The sequence below is a fragment of the Scyliorhinus canicula genome, chromosome 12, assembly GCF_902713615.1.
Source record: "Scyliorhinus canicula chromosome 12, sScyCan1.1, whole genome shotgun sequence".
Taxonomy (NCBI): Eukaryota; Metazoa; Chordata; class Chondrichthyes; order Carcharhiniformes; family Scyliorhinidae; genus Scyliorhinus; species Scyliorhinus canicula.
The window spans coordinates 65,916,080-65,936,743 of record NC_052157.1 but is presented as its reverse complement, the minus strand read 5'-3'; the positions used below and the strand labels follow the sequence as shown (position 1 = coordinate 65,936,743).

The following is a 20,664-nucleotide window of genomic DNA, read 5'->3' as shown; positions in this document are numbered from 1 at the left end:
AAGACTGAATCTAGAGTTCTCAACCAATGTTTGGCCTGATAAAGGCCAGAGGTCTGAGAACCAGATCTGAAGGGGTTAAAAATCATTGAGTCCTGCAGAGTTCCTTGTAAAGGTCCTTCCTGTTCTTTCTTGTTTGTTCTTTTATTTTTCCTGTTACATTTTTGATCCATGGATGTTTAATGGACCTGTGACTTTTAAGACAAAGCAGCAGCCTGCACCTTTAATTCATACAGACAGATCTAGAAGGCTTGGCTGTTTTGGACTGACAGCTGCGATGACCTGGATTGATTGGTGTGTCTGGTGACCAATGTAATGGTCTAAAAGGCCATCTTCTGCCTGGTAACAGGTGGTAATTGGTTCTGTTCCCTCTGAAATGGTTCAGAAATCTAAAGAGCTTTCAGATTCACTTTGTCAGCTAAGGGAGAAAACTTCTCTTTTTCTCACTCTCTGTTTTCTCCAGAAATAACTAGCTAACCATGGTGGAAACTGACTCGCTCTGCAGAAAAGGCTGATGCAAGCAGAATACAGAATCTGATAACTCTCTCTGCAGAAAAGACTGATGCAAGCATAATCCAGAATTTGGTAACTCTGCAGAACTGGCTGATATGAAGCCAAGGCCTTTCCTGAAAAGCTGTGAGTAAGATATTGCTAACTGCAAGGAAGATTATTACAGGGTGTAGACCAAATACTTTAATCCACACTTGTACTGTGAAGAAAGTGTCCTAAAGAACTCATCATCTGAAAAAAGGACTCTTATCTTTTGACCTTTACCTTTATTATTTTTACCCCTTTCCACCCCTCTGTGTTTGTCTGTATTTTGTGTGTGGGTAGAGGGTGGGGAGGTTAAAAGAGGAGTCAGATATTAGTCTGTCACTCAGCAGCTGTATTTACTATGTATTTCATATTTGTTCTTGTTATGAATAAACAGTAGTTGTGTTTAAAATACAAACCTGGTGACTGTAATTATTGGACAGCCAAAGGCTAAAGATTTGGGGTAATTTTATAAGAATTATTAATTAATTCACTGGTGTTGTGACTCCAGGACAAGTGGGGTTGGAATTGACTGCGCACTTGCCCACGGCATCGTAAAATCCTGGAAGCTACGAAGACTGCAAGTTACAAGGTGTAAAATCACGGAAAACAATGGATAAAGAGGAACATTAATAAAAACCATCAGCCACTGCTCTCCAGACAACCTCGTACCAGCCTCCCCGAACAGGCGCCGGAATGTGGCGACTAGGGACTTTTCACAGTAACTTCATTTGAAGCCTACTTGTGACAATAAGTGATTTACATTACAACGGTCAAGGAATGTGCATATGTGTATTACCTAATGATTGGATAGTATAATTATTTTAAAGTGCCTAAGTAGTAATTGGATATTGTAATTAGGCAAGAAGATTGATGCTGTAATTGGTTAACTGAAATCATGCATTTCAAGTGTCATAAGTAGGTAATAGGCTATAGAAAGGCGGCATGGTGGAGTAGTAGTTAGCACTGCTGCCTCATGGCGCCGGGTCACTGTCCGTGTGGAGTTTGCACATTCTCCCCGTGTATGCGTGGGTCTCACCCCCACAACCCAACGATGAGCAGGGTAGGTAAATTGGCCACGCTAAAATGCCCCTTAATTGGAAAAAAAGAATCGGGTGCTCTAAACTCAAAAAAATAAAAGAAAGGTAATATACTATAGATAATAGTAAAATTAAATGTTCATTTTTGATTTGTATGTGTAGAATCACCCAGGTGATAATTTAGAAGTATAAAACCGGATGTTAAATACTATTCTGGCAGTCCAAAGCCGTATTTTTGGTTATGGCTCTCCTGTATGCTTGAATAAAACTGGTGAAAGAAGAATCCCGGCTGCTCGTGGTCTCTCGGGCTGAGGAACCAAACCAAGTATGGCTGGATAGCCGATAGTTCCCTAAAAGTTAGGCCAGATAAAAGCCAGAGCTCTGATAGCCAGATTCCTATATTAAAACCACCCGGAAAATGCACTTAGAATACAGCAGGAAAAGGGAGCTGCTGACATACATAGAGGCTTAATTACGAGGCTGATCCATAATTTACTTCACATGTCTTGTACAACTGTACCCAGAGTCAAGCTCAACTAACACCTCACAATTACTTGAAACCTGGACCAAAGCTTTTACCGTGGTATTTTCAAAAACAGCACGAGACAAAAGCACTAAGAGACTGGGATGCTTTACATGGAAGCTTTGGCTGCCCGGAAATATCTTTTAAAGCAAACATTGCACCAGGACCTATCCCCTGAATGTACGTCCTACACAATGAGGTTAGCCTCTTCAAATTTACGAGTTCTACTTTAGGTTGTTACCTGCCCTTCCCCAATATTAATTTAAGCCATATGATATCACTCTGACCCAAGTGTTCCCCCACAGACACGTGATCATCGAAAATCCCGCCCCCACCATGTCCAGAATTCTCCCACCCGCAAAAAGTCGGCGTGCCGCCAATCCCGAACGGCGGGCGGGCCAGTGCCGTGGGGGCACTTTTTCTCTTCCGCCTCCGCCATGGGTGAAGCGGAAGGGAATCCCCCAGCGCGCATGCGCCGGTGGTGACGGCAGCTGCCACTGACGTCACCACCGGCGCATGCGCGAACCGGTGAAGGCCTTTCGGCTAGCCCCGGCGCCGGGCGGCGGGCGTGAAAGGCCGTTGGTCCCGGTTTTGGCACCAGTCAGTGTGGTGCCAACTGCTGTGGCGCGGGCCTAGCCCCCAAAGGTGCGGAGAATTCTGCACCTTTGGGGAGGCCCGATGCCGAGTGGTTGGCGCCACTCCGCTACACCGGGACCCCCCCACCTCGCCGGGTAGGAGAGAATCCCGCCCCAGATGAGATCAGTTAAGGGATTTCAACAGACAGCTTGGAAGTGGTTTGAAGGAATTATTTTAAAAGTATAAAGTTGATTTTTGATTATTGCATCGATCGATGAACAATCAGTTCTTGTATGTTTTGTTTCCCAAGTAGATTGCGTCTTTCTGGAATGGCATTTTACTGTTTTTTTAGTGTAGTTGGCAGGATGTGTGGCTCATCTTTGTCATGCCCCAATTTCTGGTGACTGCAGTCAGAGCAGCAGTTTAACAATTTAAAAAAAATTTTTGGAACCAATAGATGAACTCAAACCAACACTGATTACGCTTGATTGTTCTCTCCATGCTGCTCTTTGTGAGTCAGTGGGCAAGAATTTCTCCAATATCAGTGTGGCGCTAACAATTATACTCAAAGCCGAGAGACTAGTACAATAGAGGCTTTATTGCTGTACGATGTTGTCCCTCCATCTGCAACAGTAGACTAAGGGTCTGAGCAGCTCTCATACATTTATACATAAGCTCCCTGTGGGCGGAGCTAGCCGGCAGGGGCTGACCGGAGGAACCTGTATTACTGGTACAGGCATACATCCCCCTACTGCAGTACACATAACTACAGTGGTTATCTCACCACAATCAGCAAAGGCTGATGTTGAACGGGACAAACAGCATTCAGGCCACTGAACAAATGGCAGCTTTTTTACCACATGGTCTGGCACTTAGGGAAAAATTGCGGCCACGAGTTGAACGATGTATGGCTGGCATACGGCCTCTGATTCACCTGCCCTGCCATCAATCAGCCACTTGATGCTCTGGGTGCCATTTTGAAAGGCAGACAGCTAGCAAACCAGTAAACAATCTTCACCCAGGTGCAACCAACCAGCATCAAGTTACCAACCCCTGAGACCCTCAGCATCAATCTGGCATTACCCTGGCACTACCCTCTTCCCCTGAGCACTGAAGTCATCTCCGAGCTCCCCGGGAGTGCTGTTCACCAGGTTCGCGCCTTCTGAGACCAGTTGTGCTTCATGCCGTTCTGACATCATGTCATGATGGATGGACCTTTTGATATGGAACTATGATTCCGGCATACGTGCCTGATAATATTTCATATATTATAGTTGGGAAATGCGGCTAGTTACTGATTGCCGGGAGGGTGGCGATTGCTTCCTCCTATTACCTCATTGTGAAACATAACTTTGGCCTTCCCGCGATTCTTTCTGCTCCAGTTGCCGAACCCGACAAACACGAACAGGAGCAGAAATTCCCGGCCCATGAGTCAGTTCCCTGACTGGGTTCTGAAATTTGGTGTCTCTTGGTATTCAGCAGCCATTTGGTGGACACAGTGACCTTTTAACCCAATGTTTTTAACAACTTACCTGTCCAATGCTAATATTGAATGAGTTCCATATTTTAAATCATGACTATGGTTTACTTCACAAGCCTTCCCCACAAGAGTTAAAAAATGGAAATTCTGGGGTGGGGGTATAATTCTTTTCACAATTTAAAGTACAGGAATAACACATTCATTCAAACATCTGCACTTAGGTCTTATGGTTACTAAGGTAGCATTGTCTCCAACAACCACCTTACATTCTAGGCAAAGGGTGTGCGCAATGGCATTGTTTTTGCAATATAAAGGGTTAACAGAATGGTTATGCTAATCTATGAAGTACATGATGATGTAGCAATGATATCAAGCAAACATGTGCTAAGTCCTCCCAGTTTAGTTCAGTTGGCTGAACAGTTAGTTTCTGATGCAGAGCAAGGCCAACAACGCAGTTTCAATACCCGAACTAGCTGAGATTATTCATGAATGCCCTGCTTTCTCAACCTTGCCCCTTGCCTGAGCTGTGGTGATCCTCAGGTTAAATCACCACCAGTCAACTCTCCCCCTCAAAAGGAGAAAGCAGCCTATGGTCATCTGAGACTATGGCAACTTTACCCCTAGGCAGCAGACAGTAGCCCTGAGAAAGATATGCCTTCTCTGTAACCACGATGTGGAGATCTTGGCACAACATGAACAACATGGCACAATGAAATTTTGAGCAACAAAAGAACCCTGGCCTGTTTTTCCACATATGTCTGAAAGTGGAAGGGCAGGTTAATAGGGATGTGAAAAGAGCACATGGGACACGTACCTTTATCAATCGAGGCATAGATTACAAAGCGGGGAGGTCATGTTGGAGTTGCTTAGATCTTTAGTGAGGCCACAGAGGAAATATTGAGAGCAGTTCTGGTCGCCGCATTATAGGAAGGTTGTGATTGCACTGGATGGGGTGCAGAGGAGATTCACCAGGGTGTTGTCTGGGGTGGAACATTTAAGTTATGAAGAGAAGTCGGATAGGTTTGGGTTGTTTCGATGGAGCAGAGAAGACTGAGGGGTGACTTGATCAAGATGTACAAGATTATGAGGGGCACTTCCGGTGGCGGCCATGAAGGAGTCGGTCGCACATTTGGTGGCTCCCGCTCGGGACGGACCTTTGGACCTTTTCCCTGATTTTTTCTCAGATTTTACTTGAAAAATCGATAGTGGACGCGGCCGTGAGGAGCAGTCCCACATAGTGCATGGATAGGCAGACCAGTAGTGTGAAGGAAGAAATAGGCGAACAGAGAAGGCTTGGGTTGAAGCTGCAGAGGGAAAAAGCTTGGCAGATGAGCAGAGTTCTGGCTCGATGGAGCAGTTGATGAAGTTTATCCAAAAGGGCTTCGCCAAGCAGAATGCTTCGACCCGATTAGGGAATCGATTGCTCGGTTGGAATAGAGATTGAATGCTCAAGATCGGGCGATCCAGAAAGTGGAGAAGGCACTGACCGAGCATGAGGAACACCAAACAGCAGTGGAGGTGGAGGTGGAGATGCCGAGAGACCAGCAGAAAAGGTTCCAGGAGAAGGTGGAGGATCTAGAGAATAGGTCCCAACCGCAAAACTTGAGGATCGTTGGTCTCCCAGAGGGGTCCGAAGGAGCGGATGCAGGGGCATATATAGTGGGTATGCTCGAGAAGCTAATGGGGATGGGACGTTAACCCAACTCCTGCAGGTGGACAGGGCGCACAGAACACTAGCGAAGAAGCCGCTTGTAGGTGACCCTCCGAGGGCGATAATAGTGAGATTGCACAGGTACCTGGATAAGGAGCCTATTCTCTGGTGGGTCAAGCAGACACGGAGCTGCAAGTGGGAGAATAGCATCCTGCACATTTGCCAAGACCTGGGCACGGATGTAGCCAGGAGAAGAGCGGGATTTAGCTAAGTAAAGTCGACCCTTTTCAAGAAGAAGGTGAAGTTTGGACTGCTGTAGTTTGGACCCGTCTTTGGGTCACCTATGAGGAGCAACACTTCTATTTTGAGTCGCCTGAGGAAGCGATGGACTTTGCCAGTAGGAAAGGGCTGGCATGGGACTGGGGTGTTTGAACTTTGCTGCAATGTTCACGTTAAAAATACTTTTGTTTTTGCACTATATTTGTAATGCCTTCTGTATCAATCCTGGAGCCGCCGCGTATTTTTGTAAGTTAAAGTTTGCATTTGTACTGGTGGGGGATGGAGGTGTGAATTTTCAATGTGGGGTTTCTCTTTTCTTTTTGTTTCTTTCGGTTAACTGGGATGGGAATGTTTTCTCTTGCATATGTGTGTCCGAGCGGGAGATGGGTGGGGGAAACAATAGGTGGGAAAATGTTTGGTGCCATGGGCGGGGGCTACCAAGCTAGCATGTTTTCCCACACGTATCTCATACGACACAGGTCCTGTCCACGCCTTGACTGTTCCTGCTACCCATGTGGGGCCATTCGCATAATTTCTGACCCATACATTTTCACCCGTGTTGAACTGCCTTTCTCGGCGAGTGTTGTCATGGCCCCTGCATTGGGCCTGTTGGTGTTGCTCTATTCTGCCACCTAAATTCGGGAATAGTAGACTCAGCCGGGTTCGGAGTCATCTGCCCATGAGTAGCTCCGCCGGTGCTATTCCCGTTGTGGCGTGTGGGGTTCTTCTGCAGTCAAATATCCAGCGCAACAGTTTGGTGTCCAATGTTGCTGCTGACTGTTTCTTCAACCCGACTTTTAAGGCCTGGACGGCTCTCTCCGCCAAACCATTTGATGCCGGGTGGTATGGTGCCGTCCTTATGTGCCGAATGCCATTCGACTGCATAAATTTTGTGAAGTCCTGGCTGGTGAAAACCAATCCAATTTGTTATCAGCCAGGGTTGAGAGAATCCCAAAGTGTATCATGGAGCTCACCTGACCCACAACGTTTAATCGATTGTGGTATGGGGAGCACACGGCCCACTCTGCAGGTGTGGTAGCAGAAATGGAAAAGTATTCAATTCAAATACAACACCCAAAGAATACAACACTGAGTAATCCTTAATAAATTCCCAAACAACATTCAGAAGACAAAAGACCCTTTTAACACAAAGATCAGGTTTAAATTCACTATCGAGAGCAGTTACCTCTTTGAAAACCCCAAATGAACATTCATAAGCTTGCAGAGATTTATACACATCCTGCTGTGATTTCAGTTTCTCCAAAACTAAAATGAAACCCACCCTGCAGGAAAAAGCCGAAAGCAAAAGTAAAAAGCTGACAGACAGCCCAGCTCCACCCACTCCCTGACATCAAGGCAGTAATAAACACCCATTTCTTAAAGGTACTCTCACATGACAATTGTCCGAAACTGACACCTCCGGGATACCATGAGTTGCGAACGAGATGCGGAGTTTTTCAATGGTACTTATTGAATTTGCAGAGTTAATTTTGTAGACCTCCAGTGTTGCTCGTACTGGGTGAGTGTGCTTAACACTCGATTTGGCTCTGTTTCATTACTTAACTTTGGAGTTGGCAGGTATCGTTAAGATACCGCCACAAGTTTCAAGTTCAAGTTCAAAGCAATAAAACCATACACCAATTAGTAAGTTCAAACAAATGAGTTTATTATAATACAATTCTAAACTACTCATGCACACGCTTAGATAACTAAACTATTCCTACCACTAAATAGACCAATACTTATCTGAATAAGGAACTGCCGGATCAGGGGAACAATGGCCTCTTGCTCTGCACTGGGTCCGCAGACTTCAGGTTGCTACGGGTTAAAAGGGGTCAGGAGTGTCTATCTCTGGTAGCGATCATTGTGAGACACTTACTTGCTGGCGGCTGCTGTCCAAATCTCTCCTCTCTCTCGGTCAAGGTCTTCTTCGGTAAAGGCTGGTCGAGAGGGCTGGTCAAGAGAGGAGGGCTGGTCAAGAAGAACAAACTGAGTTTGGGACCTGTCTTTTATAGGTCCCAGGGCTTCGCGCCCTTTTGGGCGGATCCTCTATCTGCTTGGGATCGATTGGGTCTCTTCCCAATTGATTTGTTTGAATCCCCCCAATACTGAGGCTGTCCCTCCACTACTGGGCGGGCCTTCAGGTGCTTTGTCTTCGAACCCCGCTGGTGCCGGGGTGCCTGGCTTCCCATACAATGTTGCAATCACTTCCCTAGTTGTGTCCTTTGTCCCTGGGATCGTTCCATTGCTATGCTAACTGTCCCGGAGATTGCTTCATTAGTATGTGGAATGTTCGTTTCGGTGCTGTCTGCTCTCGTAGCAGACAGAATACACAGTGGCGTGTTGCAGCCTGCTTGTGCTGCAAACTGTCCATTTTACCCTGCAAGCTTTGCGTTCCTCCATTTTGTATTGAGGGAATGGCCAACTTCGGTGGCTACACCAGCCATTTGGAATGGGCGTCTACTATTATAAAAAACATTGAACCCATAAAACGGGCCTGCAAAATCGACAAGAAGTCGCGACCATGGTCTACCTGGCCATTCCCATGGGTGCAACGGGACTGCCGGTGGCCCCTTCTGCCCTTGTTAACATTCATGGCACCGACCTACCAATGCCATTCTGTCTGTGTCCAGGCCCGGCCACTAGACATAGCTTCTACCCAGCATCTTCATGTTTGGGACTCCAGGGTGGCCATAATGTAGTTCAGCCAGTATGGCTCAATGGCCTTGACTTGGAACTATTACTCGAGCCCCCCCATAGCAGGATCCCATCTTCCACGGTGATCTGCTCTCTTCTGCTCCAGTAAGGATGGGATTCCGCCTGGACCGGTCTTTCCATCTTCCCCATCAGCACCATGAGTTTTATTTTTGATAAAACCGGGTCCCTTTGGGTCCATAAACAAATGTTTTGCGCGGCCACTGGAAGGGTGTCCAGGAAATGTAACGTCATTACCGTTTCCTCTATTTTGGGTACTAATGGCGGGGCGTCCGATAATGACAGCCTGCTTAGTGCATCGGCGTTTGCCACTCGGGCCGATGCTCCAGTTGATACTAGTACGCCGCCAGTAGTAGGGCCCAGCGTTGGATCCAGGCCGAAGCTACTGGTGGTATTGCTTAGTCTTCTTTTAAAAACCCAGCAATAGCTTGTGGTCTGTAATTATAGTGAATTTCCGCCCGTACAAGTACTGGTGAAATTTCTTCATCGCGAAGATCACAGCCAGTAATTCCTTTTCGATTTGGGCGTACTTTCATTCTGCTGCTGCCAGCGTCCTGGAAGCAAACGCTATAGGTCGTTCCTGTCCGTTTTGCCCTCTGTTTGCCAAAACTGCACCAACGCCATATGGAGACACGTCGCATGTGAGCACCAACTCTTTCCTGGGGTCACAGTGTGCCAGGACGTTGTCTGAGGAGAGCTGTTCTTTGATCTTCTTGAAAGCCCTGTCTTGGAGGGCGGACCACTCCCAGGCTTGCCCCTTTTTTAGTAATTGGTGTAGGGGGTCCAAGATGGAAGCTCTGTTCTGTGTGAACTTCCCATAATATGTCACCTGCCCCAAAAACGACCTTAACTCCTGGATTGTGGTGGGGGCCGGGGCATCTTTAATCGCCCTCACCCGATCCTCCATAGGGTGTCGCGCTGACTTGTCAACCTTGTCCCCCTGATAGGTTACTTAAGGTGCTAGGAAAACACATTTCCCGCTCTTTAGGCGCACGCCTGCTGCTGAAAACCTCCTAAGGATTTCCTCCAGGTTTTGCAGGTGTTCTGCCTTTGGTTTTCCTGTAATGAGGACATCGTCCAGGTAAATGGGGACTTGTAGTAGCCCTTGCAATATATTCTCCATTGTCCTCTGGAATATCGCACAAGCTGCCGATACCCCGAAGGGTAATCGTGTATACTGAAAAAGGCCCTTCAGGGTGTTTATCGTTGAGAATTTTTGGGACTGTTCGTCCATCTTCAGCTGTAGATATGCGAGGCTCGTATCCAGCTTTGAGAATAGGAGTCCTCCAGCCAGCTTTGCAGACAAATCCTCAATCCGGGGAATTGGGTATTTGTCCAGTTGTGAGTAGCGATTAATCGTTTGTTTGAAATCTCCACAAAGTCGGACCGAGCCTTCCGGCTTAAGGATAGGCACCACGGGTGCCACACATTCTGCAAACTGGACGGGTTTTATTATTGCCTCACGCTCCAATCGTTTTATTTCCATATCGACTTTCTGCCTTAATGCGAAGGATACTGGTGGGGCCTTGTAGAATTTTGGGACTGCCTCTGGATCTACATGCAATGTCGCCTTTGCTCCCTTTATTGTTCCGAGCCCTTCTCGGAAACTCTGGGTATTTGCACAGGAGTTCGCTCAGGCGGCCATTTTCCAGCTGGAAAATGTTTACCCAATCCAGATGGATCTCTTTTGTCCTAGTTTCGTCCCAATAAGCTTGGCCCCACACCTTTCACTACCATTAAAGGCAGCCTAACCAGTTGCTCTCCATAAGCCACAGGTATATGCGTTGTGCCCAACACTCTCAGTGGTTCCCCTGTGTATGTCCTCAGTTTTGCCGAGGTCCTGGTTAGGGATAAGGGTAGGAGTCCAGTGCAAATTTTATTGAATACTGTTTCCCCTATCACTGATACAGCTGCTCCAGTGTTGACTTCCATCAGTGTGGGACGTCCATTCAGCCTTATGGATAATTTAATGGGTTTTGATTTCACCATTGTTACACAATTTAGTTATTCCTCGTTGGAGGTAGGTGGGTCTTCTAGGGTGTGCATTCTCGTGTACCCCGGCCAACATGACCTTCTCCAAGACGATGGTTTGGGGCTTCTATTTCTCCTCTCTGGCTCCGATCTCTGGCAACAACTGCAATATTTTGCCGGGCGAAAGGCTGAAGGGGCTGCCGTCTGTCTGGACCTAATTTTCCCGTGCTTGGGAGGGCTTCTGCAAGTGGTTAACTTAGTATCCGAGTCATTCCTGCGGGTGGCTATGCAGTTGCCTTTCCCCAGCGGTAGTCCCTTAACTCACTTTCACTGGTGTGGCCGTCTACCTCCATCGGAGTACCCAGTAACTCATGCGCTCCGCTTGCCGCTTTTTCTAAGGACAAAGCCAGCTGCAATGCTCGTTTGCAATCCAGCTCGGCCTCTGCTAACAGACGTTTCTGGATTGCTATATTATTTATTCCACATACCAAACGGTCTCGGAGCGTCTCATTTAGCGTCAGGCCAAATTTGCAAGCCTCTGCTAATCGCCTTATTCCTGTTAAAAAGTTTGTAACTGACTCCCCCATGTCTCAGAATGCCGAGTAAACCCGGTACCTTCGCAGGATCAGAGGTGGCTCAGGGTCATAGTACTCTTTTACTAAGTCCGTCAATTCCTGGAAAGTTTTTGTGTCCGGTGCCTCCGGAAAAGTGGCAAAAGTTGCCGGCCCACACGCGGTCAGCTGAATGACCCGTTGCTTTTCATCCGGAATTACATTGTTTGCTCTAAAGAAGTACTTCATCCGCTCTATATATTGGGCCCAGTCTTCCGCTGCAGGGCCAAAACAGTCCAACTTTCTTACCACCCAGCCCTTTCTTACCCGTAGTCAGTCCTGTTCTCTCAGGTGCGTCTCTTGGAGGAAGACTATGTCGGCTTTCATGTTTCTTAGGTGAGTGAAGACTCTGGATCTTTTCACTGAGCCGGTGAGTCCCCTTATATTCCAGGTGGCTATCTTGGTGGGGGGGTTCTGTCCACTCGCTCCTGGGGGATTAATCATATTTACCTGGTGGACGTGCCCCTGCACTCCGGGGTTTCTCTTTGTTAGGGGGTCATCCAAGATGGCCACTGTCACTGCTCTCCCCATGCGGTCGGGTCTCTACGCTCCGTAACTTCCCTTTTTCCAGGGGGCACCCAACATGGCCGCCAACATTGCGTTCGCCACGTGAATCTGACCCTGCACTCCAGAGTCTCCCTTTGTCCAGGAGGCACTCAGCGTGGCCGCCCGCTGTGCATCAGCCTCGTGGGTAGGCACCTGCACTCCAGGGTCTCACTTCGCCCAGAGGCTGTACTGGGTGGCTGCTTGCAGTGCTTCCTTGTTCCGAGCCCCTGGTTGTGGCCCTTTGTAGCCTTATTGCTGCTCTCATTCTAGCCCTAATTTTCCCTCCCACCACCACACTTATCCCCCCCCCTCCCGTTTACGGGGCTGTTTAGCACAGGGCTAAATCGCTGGCTTTGAAAATAGACCAAGGCAGGCCAGCAGCACAGTTCAATTCCCATAGCAGCCTCCCCGAACAGGCGCCGGAATGTGGCTTTTCACTGTAACTTCATTTGAAGCCTACTTGTGACAATAAGCGATTTTCATTTCATTACCCCTCTTTTGTCCCGCTTTCCCCCAGTCCTATCCCCGTTTGCTCCCCCCCCCCCACCCCGGTTTGGCGCCACCCCCCCTGTTAGGGGCCCCCTGTGTGGCCCTGCTCTGTTGCATACCTTTTATGTTATTCTCGAAGTCTGAATAAAGATTGTAGACTTCCAGTTAACACAAATACTTTATTCAGTGGGCTTGTTCTGTTTTCAGAGCTCAACTGGATATAATAGAGTCAAGAGGTATGACCAGTAAAGCTAAGGTAAGCTGCCTGTGCTGAGCTATCTTTGTCTGCTGCTGCTCACTAGCCTTGTACTTCTGAAAGAGGTGGATCCTCCCTTGGGCTGGACCCTTTATACCCGTCTCTGATGCTGCCCTCAAGTGATGCTATGGCTGTATCACCTGTGCTGTCGTCCCTGGTGTATGTTCAGATGTACAGATCACTACACCTTTGGCGCTAGCTTTCCTGCTAGTGTGGTGAACCCCTTGAGGGAGTTACTGTCTCGATTCTCCCTTGCCCATTCTCTGCGGTTCCTGCCCGTTCTTTCCCCATCTTACCCTGCACTCCTCTCGCTTGCTTTCCCTTCTCCGCTTGCTCTCTTGTACTGGGCCATGATCTTCCACCTGAAGCGGTCCCTCGGGAAGTGGTTTGCCTTTTATCATTCAGGGTGTGTTTCCTGTGGGGGGGGGGGGGGGGGGGGGGGGGAGGCTAGGTGTTGCCTCAACCCTCACCACCACCCCCACCCCTCATGCTTCGATGTGCTGTGATCCTTGACTGGGGCCCCTTATTGCTTCCCCTGCTGTTGGTTTTACAGCCCCCATTCCTTGGCAAATGTGTTTGCCTCGGCAGGGGCTGTGAAGAAATTCTCTTTGTCTTGATGTGACCCAGAGTTTCGCTGGGTACAGCAGACCAAACCGTACGCCGTTCTTATAAAGGGCTGCTTTTGCTCCATTAAACTCAGCCCGTTTCATGGCCAGGTCCGCCCCAATGTCTTGGTATATCCTAATACTATGCCCTTCCCATTGGCAGTCCTTGGTCTGTCTGACCCAGCGCAGGTTTGTTTCCCGGTCTTGGTACCGATGCAGTTTGAGCCATTCATTTATGATCATGGCTGATCATTCAACTCGGTAACCTGATCCCGCTTTCCTACCGTGTCCTTTCATACCTTTAGTCCCAAGATCTGTATCCAACTCTATCTTGAAAACATGCAATGTTTTCACCTCAACTACTTTCTGTGGTGAGAATTCCACAGGTCGACCACTCTGGGTGAAGAAATTTCTCATCTGTCTTAAACAATCTACTCTGTATCCTTAGACTGTGATACCCCACCAGTAGGAACACCCGTCCTGCATCTATCCTGTCCAGTCCTGTTAGAATTTTATAGGTTTTTATGAGATCCCCCCTCATTCTTCTAAACTCCTGCGAATATAATCCTGAGCCAATCAATCTCTCCTATGTCAGTCCATGTGCAGTTACTTCTGTGATGTACTATTTAGAATTTGCTATGATTCCCTCCCCTGCCCCCCCCCCCCCCCCCCCCCCAGAAATGGCAGGGGCCAGATTCAGGAACCGGACATCCGGATTCCTGCCTCCGCATCCATTTTGGCTAAGATTCTCTGTCTGCATGAAAATTCAGGCTTTTGTTCTTCTGCAATTATAGAACTGCTTCAGCCTTGCTGTTCGATGTGTGTCAGTGAGAATAGTCTCTGCATCTTGTTTGTCCATCTTCAGAGCTCTGCTCCATACCAGGGGGACCATCGGACATGAACATGCAGCATTCACTGACTGATTCACTCAAAGCATTTCAAAAATTGTCAGGCAATACAAAATATCTTGAATCCTTTCTCACAGTTCTAAATATTCAAGAAACGTTTTCAAGACTCAGTCCCTGAAGTCTTGTTCCCCTGTCACTACAATCTAATTCCCCCCTAGATTTATAGAATCCCTACAGTGCAGAATGAGTCCATTCGGCCCATCAAGTCTGCACTGACCCTCCAAAAGAGCACCCTACCTGGCCCGCGACCCACCCCCGCCTTGCCCACAATCCCACCTAACCTTTGGACACAAAGGAAAAATTCTAACAGGACATGGCCAATCTACCTAACCTGCACATCTTTGGACTGTGGGACAAAACCCATGCAGACACGGGAAGAACGCGTCTTTCCATTATCCACAGTCACCCAAGGTCAACCTTTCCCTCGTTTTGGTGCCCCTTGCAGTCTCTTCCATTCCTCCTACTGCCACCTCCCTACCCTCACCATCTTTACAGACTAAGTTTTTTCAAAACATTACATTGAGGCACTGGCCGCAGGTGAGCATAAAAGAATACATGGCCGCTGTTTCAAAGAACCGCATGAGTTCTCTCTAGTACCCCACAAAATATTTATCCCTCAAACAATATCATGAAAAGATCAGCATTCAGGTCAATATCTCCTTTTTAGGACCTTGCTATATACAAATTGACTACAGTGTGTGGTAATATGCGTGTGCACATCAATATACAGTAAGAAGTCTTACAACACCAGGTTAAAGTCCAACAGGTTTGTTTCAAACACTAGCTTTCGGAGCACTGCTCCTTCCTTCACCTGAGGAAGGAGCAGTGCTCCGAAAGCTAGTGTTTGAAACAAACCTGTTGGACGTTAACCTGGTGTTGTAAGACTTCTTACTGTGCACACATCAATGTACATAGTGATCTGTCAATGTATATAGCTATCAGTACAACCTTTGACCAGCAGGTGGCGATAGTGATCCACCATGTGACTGGAGATATCAGCAGTCAGTAGTGAGCCGTGCTAGAGGAGTCGCATTCGAAGTAGCTCCAGGAGAATTCAATCAGTTACCGTTTGTATTGTAGTTTGTTAGTTATCTTTCCACGTGTTGATCATATTAATAATTATTTTACTAGTCAAGAAGTAGATATTCTGTGTGCAGCTATACTACGGCCATAACACAGAATATAACACCGTTTCCTACATTACAAGTTCATTCCAAAATAACATCCTTTTGTTATTTGGGGTATCTCTGAGATGGTGAAAGGCACTATATGCAAGTCATCTCTGGTCTCCAATGCACTCTTATTCGCTGCACGATTGTTGGCTATGCCTTTAGAAGATTCAGTCCTAAACTCGAATTCCTCACCAGAAGTAATTTCTCAATATTTACTCTATCAATTCCTTCCAACATTTTCAAATACTTTGATTAGATCACCACTCAATCTTCCAAACTCAAAAGAATTTCAGCCAATTTCTTCAATCCATTCTTCTAATTTAACGTTTTAAGCCCTAGCATCGATGATAATCCAGTTTGAGGGATTGGGATATGTGTTTCCAATATTAGGGACCATTAGCTGTAAGAAATAATCCTTGTAGCTAACAAATCTAACGGGTAGCATTAGAAACACGACACGCTTGTTAGGTGAATTGGACATTCTGAATTCTCCCTCAGTGTACCCGAAGAGGTGCCATAGTGTGGCGACTAGAGGATTTTCACAGTAACTTCATTAGTGTTAATAATAAGCCTACTTGTGGCATTAATAAAGATTATTATTAAATGCTTAATTTGACTTGCAAAATTCAACTTTCTTAAATGGGTTACTCATAGATATTGCCAAAGGTTAGAAGACTGATCTGTGCAGGTTAGTAAAAGGCTTGTGTTTATACACCGCCTTTCAGCATCTCAGAACATTGCACAGCATCTTTGCATTTTTGGGTAACATGTGGTTCGCGCGGCTGTCTCACAGCACCAGGGATCCGGGTTCCCTTCTGGCCTTGGGTGACTGTGTTCTCACTGTGTCTGCAGGGGTTTCCTCCAGGTGCTCCTCTTTCCTCCCACAGTCCAATATGTGCATATTAGGTGGACTGGCCATGCTAAATTACCCCTTAGTGTCCAAGGATGTCCAGGTTAGGTGTGGTTATAGAGATACGGCAGCGGAGTGAGGCTAGGAAGGGGGCTCTTTCAAAGGTTCAGTGCAGACTCGATGGGCTGAATGGCCTCCTTCTGCACTGGAGGAATTCTATGGAAAAACAGTTTCCTGTGACAGAGCAGCACTCCCTCAATACTGCCCCGACAGTGCCGCTCTCCCTCAGCATTGATCCACTGAAAGTGCAGCACTCCCTCAGTACTGACCCTCTGACAGTGCAGCACTCCCTCAGTACTGACCCTCTGACAGTGCAGCAACCCCTCAGTACTGACCCTCTGACAGTGCAGCACTCCCTCAGTACTGACCCTCTGACAGTGCAGCACTTCCTCAGTACTGACCCTCTGACAGTGCAGCACTCCCTCAGTACTGATCCTCTGACAGTGCAGCACTCCCTCAGTATTGACCCTCTGACAGTGCAGCAGTCCCTCAGTATTGACCCTCTGACAGTGCAGCAGTCCCTCAGTACTGACCCTCTGACAGTGCAGCACTCCCTCAGTACTGACCCCCTGACAGTGCAGCACTCCCTCAGTACTGACCATCTGACAGTGCAGCAGTCCCTCAGTATTGACCCTCTGACAGTGCAGCATTCCCTCAGTACTGAGCTGGGAGTGTCAGCCTGCCCTTTTCAATGCAAGCTACTCTCCAATTTTAAATGTGCACCAGAAGCTGACAGATACAAATCAAAACACGTTCAATGCAATAGTTTTGCAGAAGGCGACTCAAAACATCGTTTTTCTCTCTCTACAGATGCTGCCAGACCAGCTCATTATTTACAGAACTTCCAGTTAGTAAACTCCTCCTGGCTGACTGACTGCAGCTTGCAAACTGCTTCATGGCTCATCGGCACTAAATGTGCTTCTGCTTTAAAAAAAAGACAGTAAAGGTGTTTGTGGGGAGGAGGTTGCCAGAGAGACAGCCCTCAGGGTGGCTGCCCATGTGACCGGATGTGATGCTGCAGCAGCCTGACCCCTGACCCCAGCCCCATTCATTCACAAATGGCTGCGCGTTGCCTTCTGACCTTCAGAGCAGCACATGGAAGGCAGGACGCAGGGGCGCAACCTAACCTAAAACCGGCTCAGTCCCGCCCTCATCCACCTGACAGACAGCGGGCTGCACCAATCAGGCGGCGGCGCCCGCCGCATCCCTCCAATCAGCTAGCGCGGCAGCGGCGTAAAGTTTGTGTGCGCCGCGTGCCGCGCCTCAACCCACCTTGAGCTTGACCCCTGACCCCGCGCCAGGATGGACAGCCCTTCTGACCAATAGACGGCCAGAGAGGTGACGTCTACGTTGGTGGCGGACCAATAGTAAGACGGCGCGGGTGGAAGGGGCGGGACTAACGGGATGGGGCGGGACCAGCCGAAGAGTTTGGTTGCGCTTTGCCGGTTCACACACACACACGGGGGAGGGGAGGGGGCTAGTTATATTGCTAGTTAGTGATACCTTCCCCCCTCCCTTTGACTAATTAGTGGCCGAGTGGGAGCAGGAGCGTTCGCCGGGAGATGGGGAACGTGTTGGCGGCCGGCTCGCCCTTGCCTGGGGCCGGCTTCGCGGTGCCGCCCGGCTTCTCGGTGCCCCCGGTGCCGACGGGCCCCGAGCAGCAGCAGCGGGCGGCGGCTGGGCCTGCATCCGGTCCACACAGCCCGGCCCAGGGCAAGCTGCCCAATCCGGGCACCTTCGAGGAATGTCATCGCAAATGCAAAGGTAGGAAAGAGCTGAGGGTCGGGCGCGGGGGGAATGGTCAATGCACCCTGACCTTTGACCTCCCTCCAGTGTGTCCCCCACCCTCCCGTCTCTCGACCTCCAGCTTTTAACATTACATTTTTAAATGATGTATAAACCCCACCAATGGGGGTGAGTTCCAATCCTCTGCCCCACTTTCAACCCACAAGAGGTAAATTGCTTGTGGCCAGGGTGAGTTGGCAGGGGTCACCCTGCCCCATCTCTGACCATAGTTTTCTGCACCCACCTGCCCATCTCTTGACCATGACCATGGTGGAACCCACATCCCGCACCTGCCCATTGATGACTGTGATTTTCCACAATCCTCCCCCTAATCTCAGACTGTGATCATGGTGCTTTGTGGCCACCCCACCTCTCTCCGGGTTCATGTGGTCCAACCGGTCAATGCCCTTTCTGCCAACCCCCCCTCCTTTCTAGACTGCAGCTTGTGACATAGGCTGGCACCCCATGGTGCAGAACTGGGCCGGACCTGCTGTCCCATCATATGGTGCGACCACTTGGGTGTGGTGACACCATATTGCAGTCCACTGTCTCCTCTTCTGTCAGGGTGATCAGGATTCCGTGGTGCGTGTCCTGGAGATTTTGGGGATCAGTACTCACTCCCTCAGCGAGGTGCTGTCACAGAAGCAGATCACCCCACCCCTACCTGGCACGCTGGAGCAGGCCTGAGGGACTGAATGGCCTTCCTCCGGTTCCCTTGGCCATAGATTGTAACCTGGACTGTGCAAGAGGAAAGACGTTGTAATGTATACCATGTGTTTCACAAGCCCAGAATGTCTCAAAGTGCGTAGTGGACATTGAGGCACTTTTTGAGGTTGTCGCATGTGGAGTGAAGGAATTATTATACTTCTTGTTTCTGAAACATTTGTTGTACTTTTATTCTAGATCGGCAGATTAACTTTGTGATTTGGTTGCAAGGTTCCTTTTGATGCTTTTCTCATTTTTCCAGCTCTGAGCATCTTGCGGTGAGCTGGGTTTTGGATTCTGCAGTATGAGCTGGAGTAATGCTGGATCTCCCCTGATTAATTCACAGGAAGTGGGACCTGAACAAAACTCAGACTCGCACTCCCTGTGCCAGCTACAAGGGAGGTCTCCTTGGCACTGTCTGGTAGACGACAAAAATCCTACAGTCACTCTGAGAAGAGCAGAGTATGGTCAGGGATTGGGGTCTCCTCGCACATGAATCACAACAGACTGGTGTAAAGGTTCAGAGAATACTCAGGAAAACTGATGGAATGTTATTGTTTATTGTGAGGGGAATTGATTACAAAAATAGGGAGGTTATGCTTCAGTTGTACAGGGTGTTGGGGAGACCACATCTGGATTAACAATAATAATCTTTATTGTCACAAGTAGGCTTACATTAACACGGCAATGAAGTTACTGTGAAAATCCCTTAGTTGCCACATTCCAGCACCTGTTCGGGTACAGAGAGGGAGAATTCCGAATGTCCAAATTAATTAACAGCACGTCTTTCGGGACTTGTGGGAGGAAACTGGAGCACCCAGAGGAAACCCACGCAGACATGGGGAGAGCATGCAGACTCCACACAGACAGTGACCCAAGCCGGGAATCGAGCATTTCTGGTGTACAGTATTGGTCTCCTTATTTAAGACATTACGTAAATGTATTGGAAACAATTCAGAGGTGATTTAGTCGACTAATTCCAGGAATGGGTGGGTTTTCTTGTGAGGAAAGGTTGGAGAGGTTCGGTTCGTGTCCACGCGTTCAGAAGAGTGAGAGGCGACTTGATCAAAATCCTTAAGATACTGAGGGATGTTGACAGTGGATGTGGAGAGGATGTTTCCTCTTGTGGGAATCTAGAACTTGGGGTCACCGTTTAAAAATAAGGGGTTTTAAGGTGGAGCTGAGGATTTTTTTTCTCTCAGGATCGAGAGTGTGGAACATTCTTCCTCAAAAAGGAGTGGAAAGGGCAGCACGGTGGCCTAGTGGTTAGCACAGCTGCCTCACGGCGCTGAGGTCCCAGGTTCGATCCCGGCTCTGGGTCACTGTCTGTGAAGAGTTTGCACATTCTCCCCGTGTCTGCGTGGGTTTCACCCCCACAACCAGAGTAGGTGGATTGGCCACACTAAATTGCCTCTTAATTGGAAAAAATAATTGGATAATCTAAATTTATTTAAAAAAAGAAATGGAAGCAGAATATTTGAATATTTTCAAGGCCGAGGTCGATAGATTCTTGATTAACAAGGCGGTGAAAGGATATCAAGGGTGAACCAGGAATATGGCGTTGAAGTTACAATCGGATCAGCCTTGATCTTGTAGAAAAATAACAATATAGATATTAACTTATGTTGCTTTAATACAAATGTCGCTGGCAAAGCTGGCATTAATTTCCGAGCCCTAATTGCCTTGAGCAAGTGGTGCTGGGCCCCCTCACTGACAGCTAATTATCTCGCTAGGACCATTTAGAAGGGGTAATTCAGAGTCAACCACATTGCCGTGGTTTTGGAGTCGCATGTCGGCCAGACCAGGTAAGCCTGCAGATTTCCCTCAATAAAGGGATATTCAGGGCAGCACGGTGGTGCAGTGGGTCAGCCTTGCTGCCTCATGGCGCCGAGGTCCCAGGTTCAATCCCGG

The 20,664-nt window shown here is 48.2% G+C and overlaps 1 protein-coding gene across 1 annotated transcript in view; it reads left to right on the top strand.

Moving 5' to 3' along the window:
* The first annotated feature begins 17,675 nt into the window (after positions 1-17,675).
* Positions 17,676-20,664, top strand: part of LOC119974471 (mitochondrial import receptor subunit TOM40 homolog) — a 44,243-nt gene continuing 41,254 nt past the window's right edge. The window contains 1 exon segment of the mRNA XM_038813386.1: positions 17,676-18,027. Within this exon segment, the coding sequence (XP_038669314.1) occupies positions 17,826-18,027 (202 nt within the window). The 5' untranslated portion in view covers positions 17,676-17,825.